Below are 24,719 nucleotides of genomic sequence, written 5' to 3'. Positions count from 1 at the left end.
AAAAAGGAAAAAATAAAATAATTTAGTGTCCGTCTGGTCACTTCTGAGGGGGTATGGACGCATCCACAGCTGATTTCCTCTGTGGAATAAAACCCAAGATGAATTTTCAGAAATCAGCAGCATGTCCCAAAGGTGATGAAGATCTCACCGCTAGGACATCCCTGAGATCCTTCAGGTCATTGAGGACTGCGTTACAGAAATGAATCCTCTCAGACAGAGTCCCCAGTCTGCTCTCCACATGCTCCAGGATCTATGGAAAAGGAAACATATCGCTTACCCTTCAGTTTGAGGACTCAATAAAGTGTGCAAGCTTCAAATTGTGTCTCACCTGTGTGACCTGTGACACGTCCTCGTCAGTCTGCACGGTCAGACAGTCGTCTGTACAATCTGTAACTTTAAAAGCACAATAAGAAAAGTTTGACAACTATGCTTGAAATGCTCATGTGATTTGTATTTTACCTGGGTTCGAGGCCATGACCAAAGACATATCTGGCGTGTTAACGCTGTATTTCCAAAGTGGATTTGGCCAACTGCGTTTTTACGTCGGAGTTCACAGGTGATATAAATTCCTCTAATTAATGTGACGTCAGGAGGGTGACAGGTTACGTTGACGACTTTTTTTACTGAAAGAAGAGATGGCAGAAAATGTCTTTCATGTACATACGTTTTTTTTAACGTTGAATCGTTTACTTAATAGGAAATTAAATGTTTGACACCAAACTAGATAAATATGATAGATAATTTTATTTTACTTATTCATTCATTTTAATCAATTTATTGATAAACAAGAAAACGTTTTGTGGGTCTCACCAAAAATATCTACTGTTGTGTTATTTTGTGCTGTCTATTAGTTTCAGAGTTTTAATGTTCTGTTATACTGCAGTAAAAACGCCAGAGAAGTTTGGGGAGCATTTTTGCGAGCGCGTATGGCTGCTGGCCCTTTAAGAAAGGTAGCGTCATTGTTTAGGGGGCGTAACCCGGAAGGCTCCTGTTATTTCATCAGGCAACAACCAACATGCTCCAGCCCCGGCTGTTCTGAAATGACAAGTCCGCGTTGGTTTCATGAGGTCTGTGTTTCTTTTTGCAGTGAAATCGATCAGATCGAGAGGAGGAGAAGAGATGTGTAAAGAGCTAAAGACCAAAGTGCTGCGTTTACTGCCGCACACCTCCAACGGGCCGTCTGTCCATCAGGCCAGTCAAACAGGTGAGAAACTAGAAACACGTGGGTGCCTGATTGAGACTATGTGTTTGAATTTAGAGGAAAGACTCTGGTGTTTGTTTGAGGTTGTATCACATGAAGTGTTTGGCTGTCAGTAATGGTACAGACAATAAACATTGCACAGTGTTGCATCAGATTCCTGTTTTTCCTGCCGTCATGAGTGACATGAACCCTAATGACAGCCAACACCTACACCACACTGCAAAAGAACTCGGTTCACTGTCCAATGATTTTTAGACAGTGAAGAACACAACAGCTGTCTGTACAAACGTCACATCCGGCCGGGCATCCACTTTTTATTTTTAAAGTTTTCACATGGCACCTTATAGAGTCGGATGTTTGGCCGAACTTTGGGAAGTTTATCCTTAAAGTGAAGATAATAAACATGTTAATATATAGCAGCTGAGGTATTATAAATAGGAACATAGACACTATTTCTATTTAATACACTCAAAACTTTATTTTTAAATTAGCTGGAAAACCATTGGTCTCTAAAGTTACTCATGGAGAATGGACCGAGATGAGATGATTGTATTTGTGGAGACCTCATAAGTTGATGTGGAATAGTCTGCACAGTTTATTTTATTTTGTTGTTTGTAATGTAGATGCTGCAGGAATTTTTTCTCGATTAGGTGCAGCTCTTGCCTTGATGTAGAAATGATCACAAGAAGCGTTCACAATTTTGATGCATTTTCCCAGCAAAGTCATGAATAAGTGATTACTTGGTAAAACTATGGAACAAGAAGCCGATTTTCAGGAGAGAGCAGCTGAAAATGATGGGAGATGTTTTTCCTTGCAATGCCTTGAAATGGTTTAACGTCAATATCTCCTACATTTCTCTCAGTGCAGCTCAGTTGTAGTTATTTTACAAGAAACTACGACTCTCCATCGTGAGTAAAGAGATTGTATGTGTAATACTAGTTGAGGGCCCTTTGGTGAGAATTTATAGATTCATTCATATCATGTGTTAGTATCCTCCTCTGCTAAATAATGTCCTTCAGCCGTCTCTCATTTTACCATAAAATCCTGCAATATGAAACTCACCAGTTTGATGCAGTGTCACTGATAAAAGTGAATGTTCATGAGTGAAGCCTTGACGTTCTGTCATCATCTGTCTGCTGCGATTGAATGGTGCGATGCCTAATTGAACTTGCAGACGCTGCAGAGATCTTGAGCTGCACGGTGAAGGCTCTGAAGGAGGGTCACGTGGTCGCCGTGCCCACTGACACCATCTACGGCCTGGCATGTCTGGCCCAGAACTCCGACGCCATCAGAAAAACCTACGATGTGAAAGGCAGGAACGGACACAAGCCGCTGGCCATCTGCGTGGGAGAGATCGAGGATATCTATAAGTAAGCACGCGTGTGGGCGTCTGCTGGTTTACCTGCCGAACGACAGGACGGGCTGCTTTTTGAGCCGGGTTCTTTTTGAACGGTGATTCTGAGAAGCTCATATAACAGAGCGAAACATCCGTGTGTTGTGTTTAGGTGTCAGTCCGTCAGAAGTGTGATGGATTTTGTGTAAGGCCTTCCATGTTGCACAGATATGAGTCACACTAAGAAGAGGCTAACTTCCTTTTTTCACACCAACAAGACACACATTTGCATTTTGAGTGACAAGCACACCTCCTGTCGCACAGAAACCCGTCTTTGCATCCGTGATCTGTATTTATTATGGCTGCAGATGAAGCTCGTTATTGACTAAAGATACAAAGATGAGTCTTTTAGTCTACAAAAGTAACTGGACTTTTTACAAACGGCACATTTTTCAGATTTCTGCTTGAATGTTGTTTCAAACAGATAATCAAATATCAGAGAATGTACCCTAACCCTTTATTTATATATATATATATATATATATATATATATATATATATATATATATATATATATATATAATCCACTGGTCATTTAAAGTTGTAGACACATTTTAAGATTGGTGGTGATCGTGCGTTTGAGGACACCGCTCCGATCCTCTGAAATCCTCTGTTCAGACAGGCCTGTTATTAATCAGGTCCACCCTGTCGACCCACTGATCAATGCTTCACTGTGACAATGAGTGTTCCTGGTTAATGCCGGTCCATGAACTACTCATTTGTTCCTCCTTTTTTTATTTTATGTAGCCTATGTCGTTGTTTTTTTGTTGATGTAAAGCAAAACTGTTGATTTGTAAAACAATCCTGAATTCATCACAAATTCAGAAACACAAATTTGAAATGTTACTTTAAAAATGAACTCGTTACATTACAGGATCACTGTTTTCATGTTACTGTGATACCCAGTGAGAAAAGTGACGCGTTAAGAGTACTCGCCCCACGCTGTTCTTACAGTCTGTAATCTGTAACTCTGCTGCCCAACAACAGGGATGACACATGCAATATTCCTCTTTATAAAAATAATGGGAACATTTCCACTAAGTAAAAGCTGCCCTCTTTGCTATCTTACTTATCTGTGCGCTGACACGTCTGATTGCTGAACTTACTATTAACAGGTTACTTTATGTGCTGAACTACCACTTTCTGTTGCTCATCACTATGAAAAAGTAATTTGTAATCTTGTATCCCGAACACTGTTTTCCACACATGAGACTGACTTGGTCCATTTTTACCAAAATGTTTGGAAGCGTTGCTCTCCATGGACACGTTTGTGCTCCTCTGCTCAGGTACTGTAAGGTGACGGTGAAGACGGCGCTGTTAGGGGACCTGCTCCCGGGTCCCGTCACTCTGGTGTTTGAGAGATCGGACGTCCTGAACACGGATCTCAACCCCTTCACTTCAGTAAGTCCACCCACATCATAACGGTTTATTGTTGAATGAATGACGATCGGCGTGTTCTTCACGTGTCCGTGTGTTTATGTGTTAGCTCGTAGGCGTCCGCATCCCTGATCACGCCTTCATGAGACGCCTCTGCCAGACGTGTGGGGAACCACTCGCACTCACCAGCGCAAACATCAGCTCCCACACCAGCACTGTGGCCGTACATGTGAGTGTGTGAAGTCTTAGGATAGGCTGTTGCGATGTTAGTTAGGATCCTTCCCAGCTCGCAGATTCACGTTGGAAGTGTGTTTGTCTTTCTTAATCAAGTTAAGCTAGCTGGAGGTTCCACCTTTTTAAAGCTGCTGTGTTTCACCCTGTGAAGGAGTTTCAGGAGCTCTGGCCCAAGCTCGCCGTGGTTGTGGATGGGGGACCAATAGGAGACGAGAGCCGGCTCGGCTCAACGGTGGTCGACCTGTCGGTGCTCAACAAATACCGAATCATCAGACCCGGCTGGTGAGTTCACGATATTACATGGACTCATCGAGCTTTACGCATACAAACACGTGACATTGGGGTCGGTCTATGTGACACTGCAGCGTCCTCACAGAGGATGTGACAGTTCAGATGTCAGTCATCAATAAGTATTGATCAGAATGATCTGTGTTGAGACTGACGGAGTCAGCATGGCACGTCAATAGAACAATGACTTCTACATTTCCAAACATTAGCCTTCTCCAAGATCCACAAATAAGTGTGAAAGGAAAAACATCCATCCAAAGCCGACAGGACGGTATCAGCAGTTTGGAGAGTGAGCGTTGATGCCAGGCAGAAAACCTCAGAGGTTGAAATATAGTCGTCATGGTTATTGTCCTCATGGGCACACGCACCTGTTTTGTGTTTCATTAACAATTCGTGTCATCCAGAGTCAGACGTGTAGCTGACCCGAATGACAGGTGAGCGTGATGTAACCGTTTGTCATCAGGCAGCCTCAGCTCCAGCTCTCAGCCTGTCCTCAGGTTGCCTCAAAGTCAGGCTCAGACGGTATTAGAAGCCGATGAGCCTCCGGGGTCCCCCGACGGATCACTCGGGCCTTGTGCAGGAACGTTAAAACTCTGTGGTTGATGCACAGTATTCTCCCACAATGCAATGTGTAACAAAAAAAAAACCCTGTTATGTCGTGTGTGATTGTTGATTGTGAACTCAGCTGTTCTTTTTCCTTGGCTGCTCGTGCTCATTTTAAGTGAAAACGTAATCAAAGCTTTAGCTCAATGATGGCTTCACAATGCCTGAAGATCTGTAAGATCCAAACGCTCTTAATTAGAGCTCGACTGATTTAATCAGACAGATAACATCAGCTGATATTAGCACATCCACTGACTATTGGTATCGGCTAATTTTATTGCAGATATGCGCTGACATTAGTACATTTATTCATCAGTTAAGTAGCCTTTCATTTGAGCATCACTGTATCACACGAGCAGCTCTTTTTCAGGCTGTCACCAGCAGAGGGCGCTTTATGGATTACCACTAGCAGGACCATTCTGCAGAGTACCAAACGGTGATGCACGAGCATGTGCAGTTACTTCCCACTTTATGACAACCTTTGCTTCATTATATATCTTTTCCGCAAGTGTTTGAGGACTGCAATTGACGGATCAACACAATAAATGTGTCGTAAATCTAAAGACGGAAATAGATCGGAGAAAGTTACTGCCCAGTTCCAAAAATCACGCACGGCTCGGAGCCCACTGTTAATACAGTGTGTGGTTTTTGATCCATCCCCTGTTAAAGTTTTTCTTTGGTTATTATATTTTTGGTACATTTATATTTTATTTTATGTCTTCAGCCCAAAGATCACACAGAAGAACAGCGAACACATTCTCACGTTTTGCCACAGTGCAGCCTTTAAATGAATTAAAGACGAGCGAATAAACACAAGACCGGAGTGTGACGTGGCCGTTCCTCCGGGTTTTCTTTTTTACTGTTTGGCTCAGTAAGAGATGTGCCAGAGGTTAATTTCTCAGAACGATGCACCTGCTTTCAGCACCTGCCAGTGTTAAGACCTTCTGCTGTGTCATTAGAAAAACAGTCGTCCATCACTGGCAGGATGATCCGTCTTCGGTGCCTGCTCAGATGAGTCACGAGCAGACTTTGAATATGATGACCACAGAAAGCCATGACTGCTGTTCTGCTGAAGAAAAAAACAAAAGCCACAGTTAATGTCACGTTGTCATTACAAACGATGTGCCACCCCCAACCTTCAAACCTCTCACATGGAAGTGTGCAGGAGACTCCCTACATGAAACAAGACATGACTGTGTTTCTCTTTCAGTGCCCTCTCCTCTACGGTCGATGTGCTGGAGCATAAATATGGACTGTCCGAGGACGCCGGGGAAGCGTGACCTTTGAACTTAGAGCACTCCACGACACACGCGCTGAGACACACAGCCGACATCGACCCCCTCTCCCTCCTCAGAAATGACGTGTCCCTTTTTCAAGCACGCGTGGAAGAATGATTGTCCCGGGAAAGAACTGAACTCAGGAAAAGTCAAAGAGTTAAACTTGTCATGGTTGATGGTGGCGGTTTTAAAGTTTGGACTCTCTTTGTTTTCTGCCTTGATGTCTCTACTGTGGGATGAATAAACTCTCATTCATGTCAGCGTTTTCATCACAAACATAGACCGAGTAAAGCAGTTTGAATAAAAGTGAAACTATAAGAACATGGTGAAGCTGAGTTAACAATGTTTAGAGTTTTTATTTGGATGTAATATTTCTGCAAAGGATTGAGTTGTAGTGGAAACATGAGGGATGGGAGAAAATGTCATTAATATTGTACTGTATGTATATTTATAATCTATTGTGTGCCCAGAAGTATCTCTTAAATAATCCCTTGTTTGATTTAGTCTAAGTCACAGTTTGATCTACAGGACATTATCTACAAGATGCATAGCACTGTAATCTGTTCAAAACTGCCACGTTTGTTTTTAATTCTCATTTCTTGACGTCAATTCATTCTAAGGTTTTTACAACCTTGGACCCGCCACAATAAAAGTTTTTTTTTCTCGACTTTTCACAGGCACATTAAACTATCTGAAACATTCTTCTGTCTCATTTCTAAATTCATCATTGATTCTCAAGCAGTGTGTGAAATACACCAAACTAGCAAAAACCTATTCAGAAGCCTCCTTCACACACAGAAACACTAAAGAACAAAGTTTGATTTTTTTTGTTTTTTTTTGTTTTGAGGAAATTCAAATCGACAGCAGGATTTTTATTTAAATCTAAACCGCACGCATCGTTTAAGCAGCGAGCCACAGTCGGTGGGATGTTTTCGTTCATATAGTGAAGTCTTAAGATACTATCTGATTCATTCCTTTGGGGGTTTTTTTTCTTTAAAGAGGAAGGTGAGATGCTCCACCTCTCCTCCTCAGATGGTTGATTTCCATTCAGGTAATCCCCCCAACACTCAGACGAGTGAGGTCTGTCTTCATTTGGAGGATTTTAGTTGATTCTGACTTTGACTGTGCTACCTGTCAGATGGATTGACATTCTCTGATGCTGAACACCTGTTATAAAAAAAACCCAACTGAGTTTCAATGTCCAGCTGTTTTTCTTTTCATTCATTTCACATTGTTAGACTGTTTCCCTAATTTCCTCCTACTCATGACTCAAATACACGAGTGTAATACAAACCTCTCTTCACTCGTGGCCAAAGCTCTTTTTTTTTTTTTTTTCGCTTTTAAAAATCATTTTATCAGCGTATCTGAAGAGCTCTCTGAGCAGAAAGACCAACATAAGTGTCTTACACATTCAAGAGCTGTGTGTGTGTGTGTGTGAGGGAGAGAGAGAGTGTGTGAGAGAGAGACCACCAAAGACAGTCTTGTAATCATTTCCACTGTTTAACTGCACAGAGGGAAATGAGGCTCTCATGGTGACAGGATGAATATGACAGGAACTTTAGACAGCCGGTGTGTTTGAGACGAGTAAGTCACATTTAATGAACAGAGATCATAGTCCAACTAAACCTTTCACAGGTCTCTACTGTCAATAGAAGAAAGACCAAAGTATAATTCAGTGAACTCCTGGACTGCTACTGGAGCCTGTACACACAGGCTGTAGTCCTCGCAGCGACTCTATCTGCTGTCCTATCTTTACACTAAAGACATAAAACATGTCTCACTCTCCAGAGTGCCAAGCGGCCATCTTGTGACCATCATGTCGTCATGTGGAACTGTACATCTCTTCCACAAGTGTTTGATACCTGCATTTAAGAGATCAACAGAGTACCATCTATCTCTACAGATTGAAATAGATCAAAGAAGGATATCGGGCGATTTATAAGTGTTTGTATTCTCTCTCCCCCCATTTATGGTATTTGCCCCAAAAATCTCAAATTGTTTGGGTTCTCCTAAAAACCCCATAAAAAATAAAAATAATGGAGCGCAAGATTCACTAAAGGAAACTTTATTTGCAACTACATTTGTCTTCTGTGATTTGTGTGCTGCAGTTCTGTCTGAGAGTCCACTGAGTTATAACATGAACGTGTAAGGTCCTTCTCTACATGCACACACATCCATCTGGTGAGTGGCTCAAGTGCAAAAGTTTCCATCTTCTTAGAAAATGGAACAAATTCTGCAGAACGATCCTTTAAGTAAGCTTCACCTGAAAACAACCTGACGTCACCGTCACAGAGTCGAGATCGGACAGATCGGCACGTGTGCAGAATAAAACGCGCCCGCAGAAACTCTCCCGTTCAAGTCAAGTCGATAAAAGTTGAAAGCACTCCCATCAATCTCTACATTCACTCGGCCCTTTCACGGAAACACACTTCCACTAAAGCATGCTGTGTCAAGTCACTGCGATGACCTCTCACATGAGCCACTGCTCCTTCTCCTTGTTGAACTGCTCCACCCAGTTCCGAGTCAGCTCCAGGTAGTGATCAGGTCCATGAGGCTGATAGTCCAGGTACACACGGGTCACAGTTTTTTTCGGCACCGCCCTCTCTATCTGCGTCCCCTCGTGCCATTCATTAAAAGACGTGATGGTGACCATGTCCGGCCTGGCGTTCAGCGCCGCCTGCAGGGCCGTCTCATAGTAACGCCCGTTCACCCTGTTGCGCATGTTGTGGTTGTTCCACGGCCGGATGCTGGTGTCGATGTAACCCGGTCCGACGCTGGGGATGAAGAGCAGGTTGTTGCCGTCACAGAAAGCTTTGATGGCCTTCCAGTTCTGATGAGAGGAGCCGAAGGAGAAGCCGTTGGAGGCAAAGTACGAGTACATGCCATCGAAGCCACCTGCGAGGATGTCGTGCTTGTGCCGCTCCTCCACAATCAGGGCGATGAAGATGGAATCGTAGGCTGAGCCGCGCACACTGTGGGAGCCGGTGGGAGTCAAGAACTCAGACCAGGACTCTGGTGGAGTCAGATAGGAGTCGTAGACGTAAAAGAGAGGGAGACTCTTCCCTGTGCTGGTCGTAAACTTGTAGAAAGCTCCATGGTCACCGTACCTGTAGAAACAGGATTGAAGAAAAATGATCACACCATTAGTGTGGATTAGTGTCTGTATTGTTCGTTACACAAATGAGCAGCAAATAGATGGTGGCAATAAACGTGGGAGCCTTGAACGTAAGAACTTGTATTTAGAGTGAGACTATAGAGAAGAATGCAAATGATCCGAGAATAATTGTGGTTAACAATTACAATGACAGTGTAATCTGCTTGTTAGGAATGAAGATTTTTATTGAAGAGACAAGACAGTGTAGAGTTAGAAAATCAGAGAGAGTGACAAGGTCGGATTTGAGCCAAGGCCGTCCGCTTTGAGGACTATGGCCTCTGTACATGGTGCGAGTGAGCTAACCACTAGGCACCCTGCACCACTGTAAGTGTTTCTGATGAAAGGGTCAGAGAACTGATGGAATGTTCTTGTGTGCATTGTCACTTTCCTCTGAGTTTCCTGGTAGAAAAAGACTCTATGTAATAAGATTTTTTTGGCTATTTCATGTTTTAAAGAACTTCAAAATGTAATGTCTTTGAGGGGTTTGGAGAGTAAAGTAAGTATGTATGTACTTGACAGCTGCCTACTTTCAAACCAGAAAAGATTTTTATTTTTTTGCCTCAAAAAGCTTTTCATAAGTCATGACAAACTATCCTTACATAATCAGAAATGCTTTTATCTGAAAGTATCTCAGCGTTGAAACCACCTTTTTTTTTTTTTTTTTTTGTTCAACTATGTATGAAATTTTGATTCGATTCTATTTGACTGAGAGATGGAGTGTGCAGCCCGACAGTCAGACAGCTTCCTACCTGTCGATGATATATTTGATGTTGTCATGCACAGTCTGGTCGTTTCGTCCTCTGTATGGTTGGAGGTGAAATGCAACCTGGGAACACAAGCAGAAAGACACGATTAACTGTGTTACAGCTCATTTTATACAGACAAGAGTCAGCACTCACAGAGGATCAACACGTTTTTTTCAAAGAGGGGAAAATTGGTAAATTAGACGCTTATTGTTTATGAGTTGTACCTTTTCAAATGTGTGAAACCAGCTCGTCACACATAATTTTGGTCCCTGTGTGACCCTAAAGCATCGCATGGCATCAGGTGTCTCTTTTCTCTACACTTGTACTTTTTATCCAGATGACTTTATCTGTTTGCAAGGTTTGAAAAACCCCATGAATAAAAGAGTGTCTTTGACTTTGGTCGCCAGTAAACACGGTGAGACATTCTGACAGATCCTTTTGGACAGGACGTGCCCGTGAAGGACCATTGTGTAATGGTTCATGACAAAGTCTGTGGCATTGTTTCAGATGTTTTTTGTTTGCTTTCTTCACATTGGCGCTCCTCTAGGACATAATAAATGGCTCAGTTAATGGGGTACACATTTTCAAGTGATGAACAGCAGCAGCAGAGGAACAAGGGACCTGAACTGACACGTCCACAAAACGTGCTAAAGTTGAATATTTTAAGGCCCGGCCAGAGAGTTCAGTGAGTTTGAATTATGTATGATCAAAGTGAAACACTTTCCTTCTCCAGCAGTGGAAACCCAAGGGAAACAATGTGGAGGTAACAGGCCAACAGCAACTTAATGGATGTAAGCTGTCACAGTCGGCTACATGAGGCTGACCTAAAGTATGTTGGACGATTTTTACCCTTTTCAGGGCAAAAACTTAGAGGAGGTCTGCATTATTCAGATGATCGAGAGAGGTGCTTACAAGCTCACCATGACTTATGCTAAGTGTTGACTTTTACCATGGAAACCATATCAGTTTTGCCTTTTAGCATGCACAAATGTGCTACTTAGCACGAGTTATAAACCAAATGTTTTTCAATCTATATATTTGCCTGAAAGGAAAAATTGATACATTACTATTAAGCATTATGTTGAACTAGTTTTGAGTTTGTCTTTCTTTACAGCCTGTGGGTTGACTTGTTCTCAGATTAGCTACATTACAAATAAAATGTCATGGGTTTAGTTTACCACTGATACAGCATCAAAGCACATGGATTCTATAGCTTCTCTGGAAAGAGAAAAAAAAAGATGCACTTTGACCTTTTGTTGAGGATTTGTTCCTCATACATAATGTATTTATAGAGAGCTGAGGGCAGTGCTACTTCACCTTTTTGTTGTTGCTTTGAGTCTACCAGTTGCAGGAAAAGGCATTTTGGTCTGCACCCAGGGATGACTTCTTAAAAAAAAAAAGAGTTTCCAGACAAATGTCAGGAAACATTTGTCCTGTCATGACAAATGTCATGTCAGGCTACCAAGCGGCATGCCTGGTGGGGTGATCGGGTCTATTCGGCTGACCACGACACCGCCGTTTTGGCGTGGGCGTGGTCAGACCGGTGGATCTGACAGCCTTGCTGGGCGTGCCGCAGGTGCCGGCTGTCAAGATCTGCCGGCTGACACGTCACACGCTGTCAGTGAGACACTGAAGAAGGCGAGAGACATTCGCCGAAACTGTCAGGTAAAGAGCTACATCTCCTCTAATACTTTGTCTGAAAAAAGAAACAAAAACGCAGCACTGAAGTTATTAAGAGTTTCTCTTTCTCCATATTGAAAGTCTAAGCAGCTCCCCAGACTTTTTTCCATCCATCTTACAGCTCAACTGAAGATATTTCTCTGAATGTTTGTGGCTGACAGACTTGAGTATGCAACCCCTCGAGCCGAAATGTTGCAAATAACATGGCAGAGAATGATCGTACAAACCTGCAAGATTAGAGAGCATAACTCACTATCCTAAACAAGGACCCTGCAATGACCAATGTTAGGCTATATGTGAAATATTCTGGATTAGGGGCATTGCATAGGAATCAAACGTTGGACAGCACTGAAGTTTCTTTATGAAAAAATCCTTTGTGTAGCGTTGAGTTTATCACTGTGACATTGACCACACACGTGTTAATGGATGAAAGTCATGTTTTGAATAAACTAAAGCCTGAAAAAAATGCTTAACCATGAAGATGTCAAGGGAGGAACAAGCCAGAAAAACAGCGCTACTTGTTCCATTAATGGATATGTTGAGAGTTTAAGTGTAACATATATTTTGATAGAGTAAGATGCACACTGCTAGAAAATCAAAAAATCAATAGAGAGAAATATCCTGGCAATCTAAGCCTATCTTGGCCTGAAAACAGCATTAATGAAGCCATAACTCTTTGGCCTCTCCAACTGCTGGCTTCTAGTCACGAGAAATCAAATATGGACCTGTTCTGGAAACATTGAAGTCATTGCAGAACTGGACGAGTTATCTGAATTTAAACCTTAGTTACTGGCCGCCCTTCTAGGAACACCACTGTGTCTATCGGAGTTGCTTCTCAGCTCGGTAATGCTTTGGGAAAATAACGTAGAAGACCTTTTAAAAAAAGGAACATGCATAGTGTTAGGTTATGACTTTTTTTTCCGGTTTGAACAAAAACTGCCAGAGCCAAATCTTCTTCCCATCCAGCCCTGACTCATTGTCATACAGTAAAAGCTGTTATTGTCTCCCGCTCACTGCAGCAGATCAGCCACAAGAAAGCTCAGCTAATTTTGCAAACACACCGGCACATTGCTCAGTGGTAATTTGTAGGTAAATGAGACAGAGTCGACACATTAATACCTCATAAACATCGACAGCCTGGACCACCTCCAGCATGATTTATGCTGAGCAGACTGGAATTTAGTGCCATGTTATGCAGAAACAGTGAGGGAGGATGATGAGCCAACGCAGAGAGATAACGTCCAGACCTTCATAACAATGAGCTCAATTTGAACTAATCTAAGTTGAGAACATTTTCATGCGGGAGCGGCAGCATCAACTCTGTGGTCCACACCGGTGGAAACGCATTACAACAGAAGGTCATGTGAGTGTGAGGGTTAGCCACACGGTACATTTGGAAATAAGAAAGAGTGGCCAATCATGGGGCACCCCTGGGTCTTATTCCCCTGTGAACATGCAGCTACACGGCCTACTTACTTGATAGAACTTTTACAGCCCCTCGGGGTGCATAATGTTCAGGGAGGCAAACTGAGTCATGGGACCAATGATGCACATTCCCCCTCTACACCCACCCTCCTGCACCCAGCTTCCAATACCCCCCACACTGTCCCCATCAAACCTCCTCCACCCTCCCCTGGGCAGAGAGACTATTCAAGCTCCTCTTCGAGCTGAGGTCGAGCAGCAGCACTACTGTGGAGGCTCCATGTGATCTGCTCTCCAACTACAAAAACACAAACTACACGAGCTGTGTGTGGGTGCTGCTGAAGAACTGCTCAACTTATATAATAAAGGGTACATTGCTTTTCTTGTACACCTTAAAACCCAGAGAGGGGTCGGTGTGTTTTTAGCACTGCGGTGTGGGATTGTTAGTATGAAAGTTGGATTTGTTTCTGGTGAGCTACCTCTGCTCACATTTACATTTATCTCGTTTTCAACTTATCAAATATGTGTTGAAGTGGAAAGTTCCCTTTGTAGAGGTGCATACACCACTATCAGTAAATACAGCTTCCCCAATGTTGGAAAAGTCTATCTATGATAAGAGGTTGTGAAAAAATACAATGACCAAAGCTGAACTGTCTTCCTCTGTAACTTGGATATCTCTTCTGTTTTATACCTTACATGTTTAATAATGCTATAATCCCATTTTTTCTGTCCCTGTGAAACCTTCACATATTTTAAACTCAGAGCATAAACACTTTCCAAATCCTACACCTAAACATACTTAATGACCTTAAAGCTTTTAGGAGCCAGCAGAGCAATATTGCAATAACAATTATATTTGGCGGTGCTTATTTCATAAGAGGTAAGCTCACTGTGCTTTACAAGGAGAGTTACGACATTGGAATTTGGATCAGCGGTGGGCTAGTGGTCAGTTTGCACACTCCATGTACAGAGGGTCCAGTCCAGGTTCAAATCCGACCTGTGGCTCCACATTTTCATTAAAGATTGGTCAAGAAAACCACGGAAAGGCTATTTTATCACATCATTACTGTGATTAGAAGAAGGATTAATTCATTATTTCCCCAGGTTACGTCTGCAACCTTTCCTGTGTTACAGCCTAAGTGATTGACACTCCTGCTGCACACAAGACGAGGATTTTTTAGTGATATTTATGGTCTTGGTCTTGGTTAGTGTGGTGTTGACTACAACTCTACTATTTTGTCCCTTTAGGCACACCACAGATAAGCCTCTGCAGTATGTCGTCACAGTGATGGAAAAGCTCAATCTAACATACTGCTACATGTTTAAAAAGCTTGTTACAACCTTTTTTTTAAAACACTTTTAAACAGCTCATCTGTGATGGACCTCAGAAGGACCGCTCTCACCAGAATTAGATCTTATTTTATGGGTACGACTAAAAGACCAGGAATGTACTCCTGAGCTGAGCTACGAGTCATTGCTGTAATCTGTCAATCGAAGTAGTGCTCTCTTTCCAAATAAGCATGATGATGTTCCACTTTATAGTTTTCTCTCATCCTCCTCCAGATAAGAAATCAAGTGAATGAGGTGTTGGTGGAGGCCAACAGACCTCGACACCTCCATAACTCACTACCACTTAAACTCGTGCTGGCTTCACTTCTCACTTCTCAGGTCTCAGGAAAATGGCTAACAAATGTACAAAACAATGTGACATATTACAGAATCATTTGGACACACATCGCAGTAATGAAACGTTTAATTCTGCTTCACATTTATTCTTATGACTTCATAACATAGCTGTGATGATTAGTCTTGTTATTGGTTGGATGAATAATTACAGCAATTACATTCATTGAGAAATAATGTCCAGCTCCAGCTTCTCCTGTGTGAGAATTTCAATCTTGTGTTTGTCTGATATGATTGTAGTTGTCTAAATAAATTAACTTAAGATATTTAGCCAGAGCCAGTTTTCATCTGAGGTTCTTTAATGAATTAACACAGTGAATAATCTAGGAAAGGTTCATTTAAGCCCCATTGAGCTTCATAAAAGCAAAATTGTTACATACTGTATTTGTATAATCTCTCTTTTTGTAATATTTTTGTAACTGAAGGAGTCCAAGACAAATGACCCTTTCATGACAGTAAAGTATATCCTATTTCATATTATAATATTATTTTATATGATGACGTAAGAGGATCAAAAGCTTTAAAAAAAGATCTGCTCTTAAAAAGGCAGAGGTGTAGCCACATTGCCTTTAAAGTAGTTTGCAAATAGGTGAATTTCCTGAATCCAAGTCTTATATATATATTTTCATTTTTTGGGCTGTTTCCACTTCTCCTGAGGGACCATCTGTCCTCCTCACTTGGGTTTCCCTCCCTCCTTTAGGCCTGCCTTTCAGCAGAAAAGAGCAAAGACATTTTTCAAGATTGTATCTTAAGGAACATTTGCACCACAGTTTGAAATGATCAGAGCCAAAGCTCTTTACCTTGTCAGCGTTTTGCTTTAAAAAAATGAATAAATAAGGATGAAGAAGCACTCCAAAGATAAATGTCCCTCTGAGCAGAGGGAGTGGGAGGAGTTCATCAAGAAAAAAAAGAGAACCTGGAAGCAAACATTACTCCGAGAGGATGCTCAGTGTATGCTGCATTGCACACAGAAACATTTTATTTGGAAGGTTTTCCTCGCTCTGCCGTCTGATTCAAATCTTTTTAAAAGCTGTCATAAGAAGAAGAAAAAAAACGTTGTTGTGTTTTCAAAGAGGTTCTGAAATGCTCGGCTGATTTTCAGACGGAGCGTGTCACCGTCCGTCTGTCAACACACATGCTTTCTTTACACTTGTATGAAAAATATCATGCTTGCTGGCTCACTGATGACAATAGACCATAGCGATCAGTTCAATCTATAAGCTCTTCTCCCGACACCATCATGTGTAAAACATTATCAGCTCAGCTATGCATGTCTAATCTGAGGGTTCTTGGTTTGCAGGAGGAGAGGTTCATTATTTCTTTGCCTGTGGCCACAACGAATAAAACAAATGTGGTTTCAATACGGACAGACTGGCCTGACAAACCTTCTGTCTCCAATCTGATTTGTTCATACAGGGGAGCAATAGCAATGTGAATCACATCTCTGCTGGAAAGAAAATACTCTTTACATCAGGAAACACAACCTTTATATAACTGGGACTCAAATAACCCAAACATCTCAATAATATGACCCTTGTTTGTCTATGTATGTCCTCTGAACATCAGTTACATAACATCCCAGGATTGTTTTAACCATGTATTAGCTTATGTTTCTTTCAGGGTCTATTATTGTAAAGAAAATAGAATGAAAAAAATGCCCTTTGCATGTGACGCCTTAGCTTATCTTTTGTTTGGCTAACAGTCCAAACACCAAACATATTCTGTTTAAAATGAGAAGACAATGAAAAGCATCAATCCCTTGATCTTAAAGGCTTCAACCACAGCATTGTTTCACTGTCTGAGGTCCGGGGCTCCGCTGATTTTAAAATAATACATTATTATTGTAGGAGGGGTGCAAGGCTTTGTCTGCTCTGCAAAAAAGAAATTAAGAAAGTTATTTTTTTATTATGATGTATCTCTTGTTTCTGTGTGTGTGTGTGTGTGGGGGGGGGGGGGGGGGGGGGCGGCAATCCAGATGCTTTTTTCTTGTTCCTTATCACGTCAGCTGGCTTATTACTAACTCAACTTAAAGATGTAGTGTGTAAAAAAAACACTGTTGATGCATTATTCATGGTACCTGCTATGACATAGAAAAACTCTTACAAGCCTGTCCCTCTTACATGTCATTTTAAATGGATTTAGAAAGGAGGTTCACTTTTACTATCTATTAGAGCATAAAGACGTGAGCACGTTATCTGCCTTAGTGTTTATGTCACAGACTTTTTTAATCTTTGAGGGGAAAAAAAACATATAAACTTAAGAATCAGAAGTGATCAGTGTGTCATTCTGTTCATTTGACACTGACAGATGTCTTTAAAGAAGTTATGGAAATTTTTCTCTTTTCCTCTCCATCTTTATACAGAGAGAATCTGAGATGAATAGAATCACATTACGGGTCAGCATTTCCTCCTAAGTAAGCTTTTGATTCAGTGGCAGGCTGTAGGGAACCAACATGGGCGGCAGTTATTTCCGACAACATGCCATTTTCCAACCTAATTGGCAATTGGTCGTGTGGTTCTGCTTCCCCCCACCTTTGTGCGCTGCTGACGATCATTCAGGCCTCACTGAACAACTGATCCAGCAGCAGCAGCAGCAGCTCTTTGACCTGTTTTTGCTCTAAAGCCGGAGATGTCACTGCAGCTGTAAACATCCTGAGTCAAATCCCTAAGTAGCAAAGACAGCTACATAGGAGGCAGCAGAGTGAGTTCTACAGCTCTCAATCTTACTCTCCAGTGACAAAAAGAAACGACCGCTTCTGTGTATAACTCACCCAAGCACACTGGCCAGTTGAATAAAACTACTCTGAGCAGTGCAAAGCTCTCAGCTACAACTCAATGAAGCATTAGCAATAAGCCATGTCTGGATCAATACTATCTTAATAGAGCAAATAGATTGGCAAAATAACAGATATTTTCTAATAATTACCAACAAAACTCTTCCTCATTCAGGCAACCATTCACAAGAAAAATACAAAAGCTATTTGGAAATGGACATTCTTACCATGAAACTTATATTTAGCACATTTTCTCTGGTTTCATTGGGGGTTTTGTGGATAAAGCCAGAATGTCCAGATCAAGCAGACTAATTGTACTTTATGGAGTGCCTCAAGGCTCTATGCTTTGACCACTTTATGTTCTCTTCAACTTTTTGTGTCCCTCTGACAAAAAAATTAAAAATAATAATTGGTATGCACGTGATAATGTGTTTTAAAGCTCTGGATTTTCTTTCCCAGGAAGATTTTATATGCAGATTTCCTAAACAAACTAAGTAATCACTCTTTATATAGTGATATTTCTGGGGTAAACTATATAACCTATTTCCATTTGGACAAATATTGTCATTTAAATGTTCAAAATCTTTTTAATAAACCTGGACTTTGGTTTGATTGCTTTAATAGATATAAAAGTCCTATTTTTAAATTCAAATTCAGAAAGTAATTAATACCATCTTTTGAAAGGTTTTAGATTATTTTGTTTATCTATATATAATCAACAAAAGTGCCTTCCTCTGTTAGATAGTTTACAATAGCATTTTGAGAATTGTATTGAATCCATAAAAAGTTAAAACACGATTGACTATATATTCCAGTGATGTGTTTCTCTGACATTTTTCATTGAAAGAGCCAACAAAAAGTTCATCTTGTTTTATCTCAGTCATTATCTATGTCATTATCTCAGATTACATACAGTATATCTTCTGTCCAGAGCTCAAACAGAGATGGCTAGAAAAGAGCAGTCTTCAAATGGAAATAAGTTAATGAATAGGGCCGCTCATGCTAACTAAAACAGAAAAGAGAACTTTATATAAATGCTTCTATTCATAATACTGTCTTTTCTTATCCTACCTCCAGTAGTTTTGTAGGAATTTAGTTTCGTTTTGTCTATTACTCTTTCTACTATTTGTTTCAAGTCTTGCACACTTTTACACACAAATTCAAAACTTGCTGATGCCTTTTACCTTGAGGTTGTGTCGATATGCAGCATCCAGTACAGCTGGTACCAAATCCTCAGCGGGTTCCCCGTTATCGTCAGCCAGGCCGGGAGGATACCAGGACAGGACTAGGACCCCTTAAAACACACACAATTCATGAGTTTGATCGTCCTTCCTGAACCAAAGACTATACAGATGAGATGTGTCTACGATGTATTAAAACCTCTGAGACTTCCCTCTTACCCATTTTTCAAAGAAGACATGGATTACACAGTTTGCAAGAAATGCTGATAATTCTGGAGGGAGAAATTGGAGCTGAAAAACCTTAGCTGTCATTAATCAACTGCAGGGTTTTCATGCAGCCCTTCAGACAGTTTTACAGACTCATCTGATACCGTGAAATGAACACAGCCAGTTGCACTTTTATTGGACATATTATAAATATCTGTCCTGGAAATCCATTAGGGTAATTACCACATGTTTTGTGCATAACTCAGACAGATGGTAGGGTAACTAGGTGTTACATGGATAGGCAGATTATAAAAATAAAAGAAGAGATAAATAGGCCCCACATAGAGTGGGACACACAAAAAAAACAAAACCCAGCTCATTGTGTTGTTTATGTAATCATAATTAACAAAGTCTCTGGGTGATTTGTGTTGGTTCTGTGTCTTATGTGGTTGTTTGGGGTCTCTGTGGTGTTTTTATGTCTTTGTGGTTGTTTTGTGTCTCCTTGCATTGTTTTTGCATATTTTGTTCTATTTTCTACAACTGCATTGTGTCATTTTGTTGTTTTGAGCTTCTTTGATGAATTGCAATTGCTTTACGGTGGTTCTGCATTTCTTTGTTAAAATTATATGTATGGTGTTACATCTCTTTGTAGAATGTTTGCCTTTTTTATTAATATTTTCTAAAGAATTGAAAATTCTTGTTGTTTTTTGTCCTTTTCACATTGTTTTGCTTCTTTTTGTAAACATTGTGTGTCTTTGAATTCATTTAATTTACTTGTCATCAAGAAATGACTTTACAAGGAGAATTTTCCCCTGATGCCCTCTCACTCCTTTAGTTACTGGATATATGTCTGTTAGGCCTGCTCAGTAGTCCATCCATAGTTGTATGCTGGACTGTTGGTTTTTGTACATCAAATGCACCAAGGTTCAGCACCTGACTGATGAATACACATCTGCATCTTTTGACCATATATTGTCTTGTTTTAGTGGAAGTCTCTCTATGTGCAGCTTGAATGTGACAGCTCATAAATTCCAACAGGAAAATGCAACCTCATGCTCAAATGCTGGGTAAGAAATAACATCATATAAGCCAAAGGGTGCCTGGCACCAGAGGTTCCTGGCGCTTTAAGATAGTTAATTAAACTCCTGTCAGTGAGCTGTGAGGCTGTGTGGGATTACAATAGCAAACTAAGTCTTTAAGAATATGGCCACAGCTCTTCATTTTATTTATGAGCCACTGTAAAGTCATGGGGAATCAGTTGTCAAGCCAAGTGGAACTGTTTCGAGTTTGGCTGCATGGCTGGGTTTTCTAATTTAATGGATTGTTTTAACTAGAGATTGTGAGCCGGCGCTCCCATAATCCATCTGTCGCTGCGATGACCAGACTGGATGGATCGTCTGGTCATCTTTCCGGATGGTGTACAATAACCTACTGAGCCGCCGGGCAGAAACATCAGGGCCTATCATGTGTTGGCTGCTGATAGCTGCACAGACCAGGCTGTTACACGATACCCAGCTACAAGATTCTGCTGCCTTTTAGGAAGGCGGTACTCGTTTTTAAGAAGACTAACAACATATACCATTCAATACTTAATGAGACATCTAAAAAACTGGTTTAAAACTGAGGTCCTTAGTTTAGAAATGAAGGATTTAGGGACTGTTTGATATTTTAGAGTGTGAGAGTATGGATTCACCATAGGGGTTTTAAATTTCTTCTGCTGGATATCTTTGTCTCTTTCCTTTGATTTAGTACATGTATCTGTCATTCAATGTTTGTTTGTCTGGCTTTAGAGGTGTGGTTTCGTCTTAGTTTGTTTGTTTTTTTTAATTGTAAATGGAGAGGAGACCATACATGAGGACACGGGAATAAAAAACATGTCTAATATATTGACTTTCAAAGAAAACGTATCATAAGAGAGTATTTTAGCTTTGTTTTACCTGACTGTCTTAATGATTATTCCAAAACAGGCAACATTAGGTAATATAGTTAATAAGCCTTCAAGTTGAACAGACAAATTCAAAATCCTGTTTATTATTTCAAATTAGGTGCCATGTATGTGCTTATGGTTATCATGGCACTAATGTCAACTGATTTAGCTAACAATTTGGAAAATATTGTGTAGTTAAAGTACTTCAAACTGTGCTCATTGTATTGACTCTGTTTTGAAATTGAGATATTTTAAAGAGTAAGTCGACTTTTTTTGTAGTCTACAGACGTTAACCTGAAGATGGCTTGGGCTGCTTTTCTCCATAGAGTTTGCTGTAGAGGACAGAGCGGGGCAGAGCTGGAGGACTTGGAGCTGAATGTGAGGAGCTGTCCGGTGGTTGTGTGGTGCTGAAATGTTTAGAGCGGAATTGCAGCAGTTCTGCGTTTACAGAGGCCAACCTAGCGTGCCCTTTACATCTATGAACTGTACCTGCTGCGGAAGCCCCAATCTGCTCCATGTGGGACTCCAACACGTCCGGGTCTCTGGAGCTGTACGGACTGAGCTCGGGGTAAAAACTGGAGCCGATGTCCTCGGGGGGCATGTGTCTGCCTCTCGGATAGCTTGATGCGATTTTCGGGTCCCAGTGAGGAACCAGGATGTGGTCCCAATGAATGTATTTGCCGTCCATATTCGGGGTGCCGTACCAGGTGTAATAAAATATATGAACATCGTAAAATATGGTGCCCTCGGGGCCGGAGTTGGACAACACTGCTTTCGTGTTGCTTCCTGCCCTTTGGTCTTGACCCGGGGACGAGGTGGCCTCCCTGGACACGGAGCGTCTGTCCACCTTTCCTGCCATCATTGGCAGGGGGTCCATGCCCGGAGCAAGATCCGAGAAGCCGTCAGTAGGTTTCAGAGTCCTCAGTCCCATCATTGTCCCAAAGACGAATATGGTGAAGAGAAGCAGAGCTATGCAAGCTTTTCTCCGGAGCCTTGCCATGTTTGACCGAAGAGGTAGGCTACACAGACGGGACGAGGAGCGCAGATAAACCTCACTGCCCTGGGAGTTATTGACAGTTCTCCCCGCAGCCTTTAGGGACTGTTCTTTAAAGTTTCCTGTAGCCTACTGCTTCCAGAAAAAGGTCAAATCCTTCTGAGTTCATAGCTCAAATATGGTTACATGATTGCAGTCCAGCAGCAAAACAAACTACCTGAGGCAGCTCGAGGTAAAGTTATTAACTTTCTTCTGCATCCTCAGATTATGTTCTCATTCTGCCAACTTCGTACTGAAAACTGTTAGATATTACCGCAACGGATACAAGTCCGCGTGTCCTTCAGCTCTTGTAGGAAATGTCGTCCTTATGTTGTAACAAGGCGGATAATCCCGATGTTGTTCCAATTAAGTCGTTTCCTCACTGATCCTCAAATAGTCACTCTCCCCCCCTCTTGCTCTGTGGATCTCTCTCTCTCTCTCTCTCTCTCTCTGCCTCTGCCTCTCTGAGCTGTTCATTCCTCCAGCAGGCTGCCTGTCCCGCCCAGAATCGGATCCGTCCACCTGACACCGGACACATGATCGGCGTCGAGACGCAGCGTGCACTGATGTTTTCAGTAGGGGGGGGGGGGGGGGGGGGGGGGGTATCAAAGGGGCGGGCTCGTCTGATTTGTTTTTACTTATTTGTTGATAACTGCTGAGAATAATGCAAACTCGTACAATAAAAATAAATAAATAATAAAAATACTGTCTGCAGATAAAAAGCCAGATGATGTTTGGTTACAGTTTTTTTTTCCACTCTTGAAGAGGGAACATCAAAATGACTCAAAACAGAGTCCATATCCTCTTAAAAAAAGAACCGGTTCAAAACCGGTTCTTCAAACCGGTTCTAAAGATAGATTTTTGAATTGATTAAATTTGAATTGAAGTTTGCCTGAATGGCGGGGAAAGTTGCTGCCCTGCAGAGTAACTTCAGAGTCATGCTGACATCTAGCGGCAATTTAATAGAACACAAGAGCACTTCACCATGCTGCATTTCAGGTATTAAACTTCTGGGGATTGTCAAATCAAGTTTATATTGCAAATTTCATACGTCAGGCGTAGACTCAATATGATAAAATGTTGCCTCTTTAAATTTGTCGGAAGATAAAACTTGATAAATAAATTATGCAAAACGTTTATTATTATTATCATGATTATTGTTAATATAACGTGAGACAGGTTGCGATGTTTTGTTTTGGCCCACTTCCATTGAACAAAAACTACGACACGTTTCATGGAAAGCCACATGTCGCCCAGAGGACGTCATCCTTTATTAATAAATTAGCTTGTTGCAACTTGGCTGGAGTCCAGCAAGAGATCCAACCATGTTGGCTCACTGCCAACACGTTTCAAACACTTCTTTATAAATGACTTGATTTGTTGATACAATAGTTTTCTTTGTCCACGGATTAATTTGTCTTGATATGGGGGATTTATTGGGGGGGGGGGGGGGGGGGGGGGGATCCTGAAGTAATTATTTAATTAGCCTAACTCAGAAGCCTATTCTATTTAAAAATAAATGGTATTTTTTAAATGTCCGTAATATCAAACTCGTACACTCCAGTTTTCTAGTAAAGAAAATGAGCTCAGTAGAAAAGTGTTATTGTCTTAGTAGAAATGCGGTCTGGATATTTAGTGTAAGGAAAAGCAATTTAAACATGTTGCGTATACAATGGTTAATATTGTATTTGCTTTCTTTTCTGTGAAAAATGTCAAATCTGGAGAAAAAAAAATTTCACATGAATTTCAAAAAGAAAAAATGAAGGCAGGAACAATCATCGACATTTGATTCGCTTCTTTAAATCCAACATCTCAGAAAAGAACAGACAAAAAAACTTGAAAACCAAAAACATTGGTTATATTTCAATCCAAAACTCCACAAAAGTTTTTTTCTGTTTGACAACAATCTTTCTGATTTACAGTTACTTTAAAGGCCTACATTTTGAAATATTTGACGCTGTTGGTATACTCTTTAGGCGGGTTTTAAGGCTCCACAAGGGGTCGTTGCGGTTGTGATGAAATCGACAGCTATCCTTCATCAGGCCTTACACGAACTGAGGAGCTGGGACTAATGTTAGAGTTGATTTCCAAATATGTATTTAATATGATAATATACCTTACTTATTAGATTAAATATAAAAATAAGAAATATGGCAAATGAAAATAAACATTTAACCCAATTCGTTGTCTTTGTAAAAAAAAAGAAAAAAAATCTGAATGAAAGGCCCATATTAGGATAAAATAACTAATTCATATTTGAATACCTAAACGAATAGTTTAACCTCCATTAGCTAATACTATTAATATCATATTTGTGTAAAGGATGGTTTGTTTGTTTTTCCTTTAAAAATTAAGTTAGGATCGTTTTGATTTTAATATCGTTAGAAGGTCTAAGTTTTTCCTTTCGTTAGTTTTTCCCCCCTCTCTGAGCTTGGCTAAAGATCACTTTCCACCATCTTTGTTTCATCCATCATTCACAAGGACACGAGTCAACATCCTAACATGATGTGATCAATCACTATCGATTCATGAATTCGTTT

At 41.0% G+C, this 24,719-nt stretch overlaps 2 protein-coding genes across 2 annotated transcripts; one reads left to right on the top strand and one right to left on the bottom strand.

The window, feature by feature from the left end:
* The first annotated feature begins 953 nt into the window (after positions 1 to 953).
* On the top strand, positions 954 to 7,074 carry yrdc (yrdC N(6)-threonylcarbamoyltransferase domain containing). Its single transcript, XM_079343530.1, has 6 exons — positions 954 to 1,204; positions 2,376 to 2,571; positions 3,881 to 3,995; positions 4,081 to 4,200; positions 4,357 to 4,487; positions 6,307 to 7,074. Exons 1-6 carry the CDS (start codon positions 1,063 to 1,065, stop codon positions 6,374 to 6,376), a joined length of 774 nt encoding a protein of 257 aa, XP_079199656.1. The 5' UTR covers positions 954 to 1,062; the 3' UTR covers positions 6,377 to 7,074.
* A 1,245-nt stretch (positions 7,075 to 8,319) lies between these two features.
* On the bottom strand, positions 8,320 to 22,600 carry LOC306824054 (glycoprotein endo-alpha-1,2-mannosidase-like protein). Its single transcript, XM_079344013.1, has 4 exons — positions 21,636 to 22,600; positions 19,016 to 19,125; positions 10,277 to 10,353; positions 8,320 to 9,480 (listed from the first exon to the last, which is right to left on the bottom strand). Exons 1-4 carry the CDS (start codon positions 22,144 to 22,146, stop codon positions 8,844 to 8,846), a joined length of 1,335 nt encoding a protein of 444 aa, XP_079200139.1. The 5' UTR covers positions 22,147 to 22,600; the 3' UTR covers positions 8,320 to 8,843.
* Between the last annotated feature and the right edge of the window lie 2,119 nt (positions 22,601 to 24,719).

The sequence above is a fragment of the Symphodus melops genome, assembly GCF_947650265.1.
Source record: "Symphodus melops genome assembly, chromosome: 5".
Lineage (NCBI taxonomy): Eukaryota > Metazoa > Chordata > Actinopteri > Labriformes > Labridae > Symphodus > Symphodus melops.
This window is presented reverse-complemented; position numbering and strand designations above follow the sequence as displayed.

Excerpts from the sequence above, each read along its gene's own strand:
- yrdc (XM_079343530.1), top strand. The coding sequence starts at position 1,063 with ATGAGGTCTGTGTTTCTTTTTGCAGTGAAATCGATCAGATCGAGAGGA. Across the intron at positions 4,201-4,356 it reads CCAGCACTGTGGCCGTACAT|GAGTTTCAGGAGCTCTGGCC; the intron begins GTGAGTGTGTGA and ends CACCCTGTGAAG. Across the intron at positions 4,488-6,306 it reads CGAATCATCAGACCCGGCTG|TGCCCTCTCCTCTACGGTCG; the intron begins GTGAGTTCACGA and ends TTTCTCTTTCAG.
- LOC306824054 (XM_079344013.1), bottom strand. The coding sequence starts at position 22,146 with ATGGCAAGGCTCCGGAGAAAAGCTTGCATAGCTCTGCTTCTCTTCACC. Across the intron at positions 10,354-19,015 it reads CATATCGACACAACCTCAAG|GTTGCATTTCACCTCCAACC; the intron begins GTAAAAGGCATC and ends TTGTGTTCCCAG. Across the intron at positions 9,481-10,276 it reads ATCAAATATATCATCGACAG|GTACGGTGACCATGGAGCTT; the intron begins GTAGGAAGCTGT and ends CTGTTTCTACAG.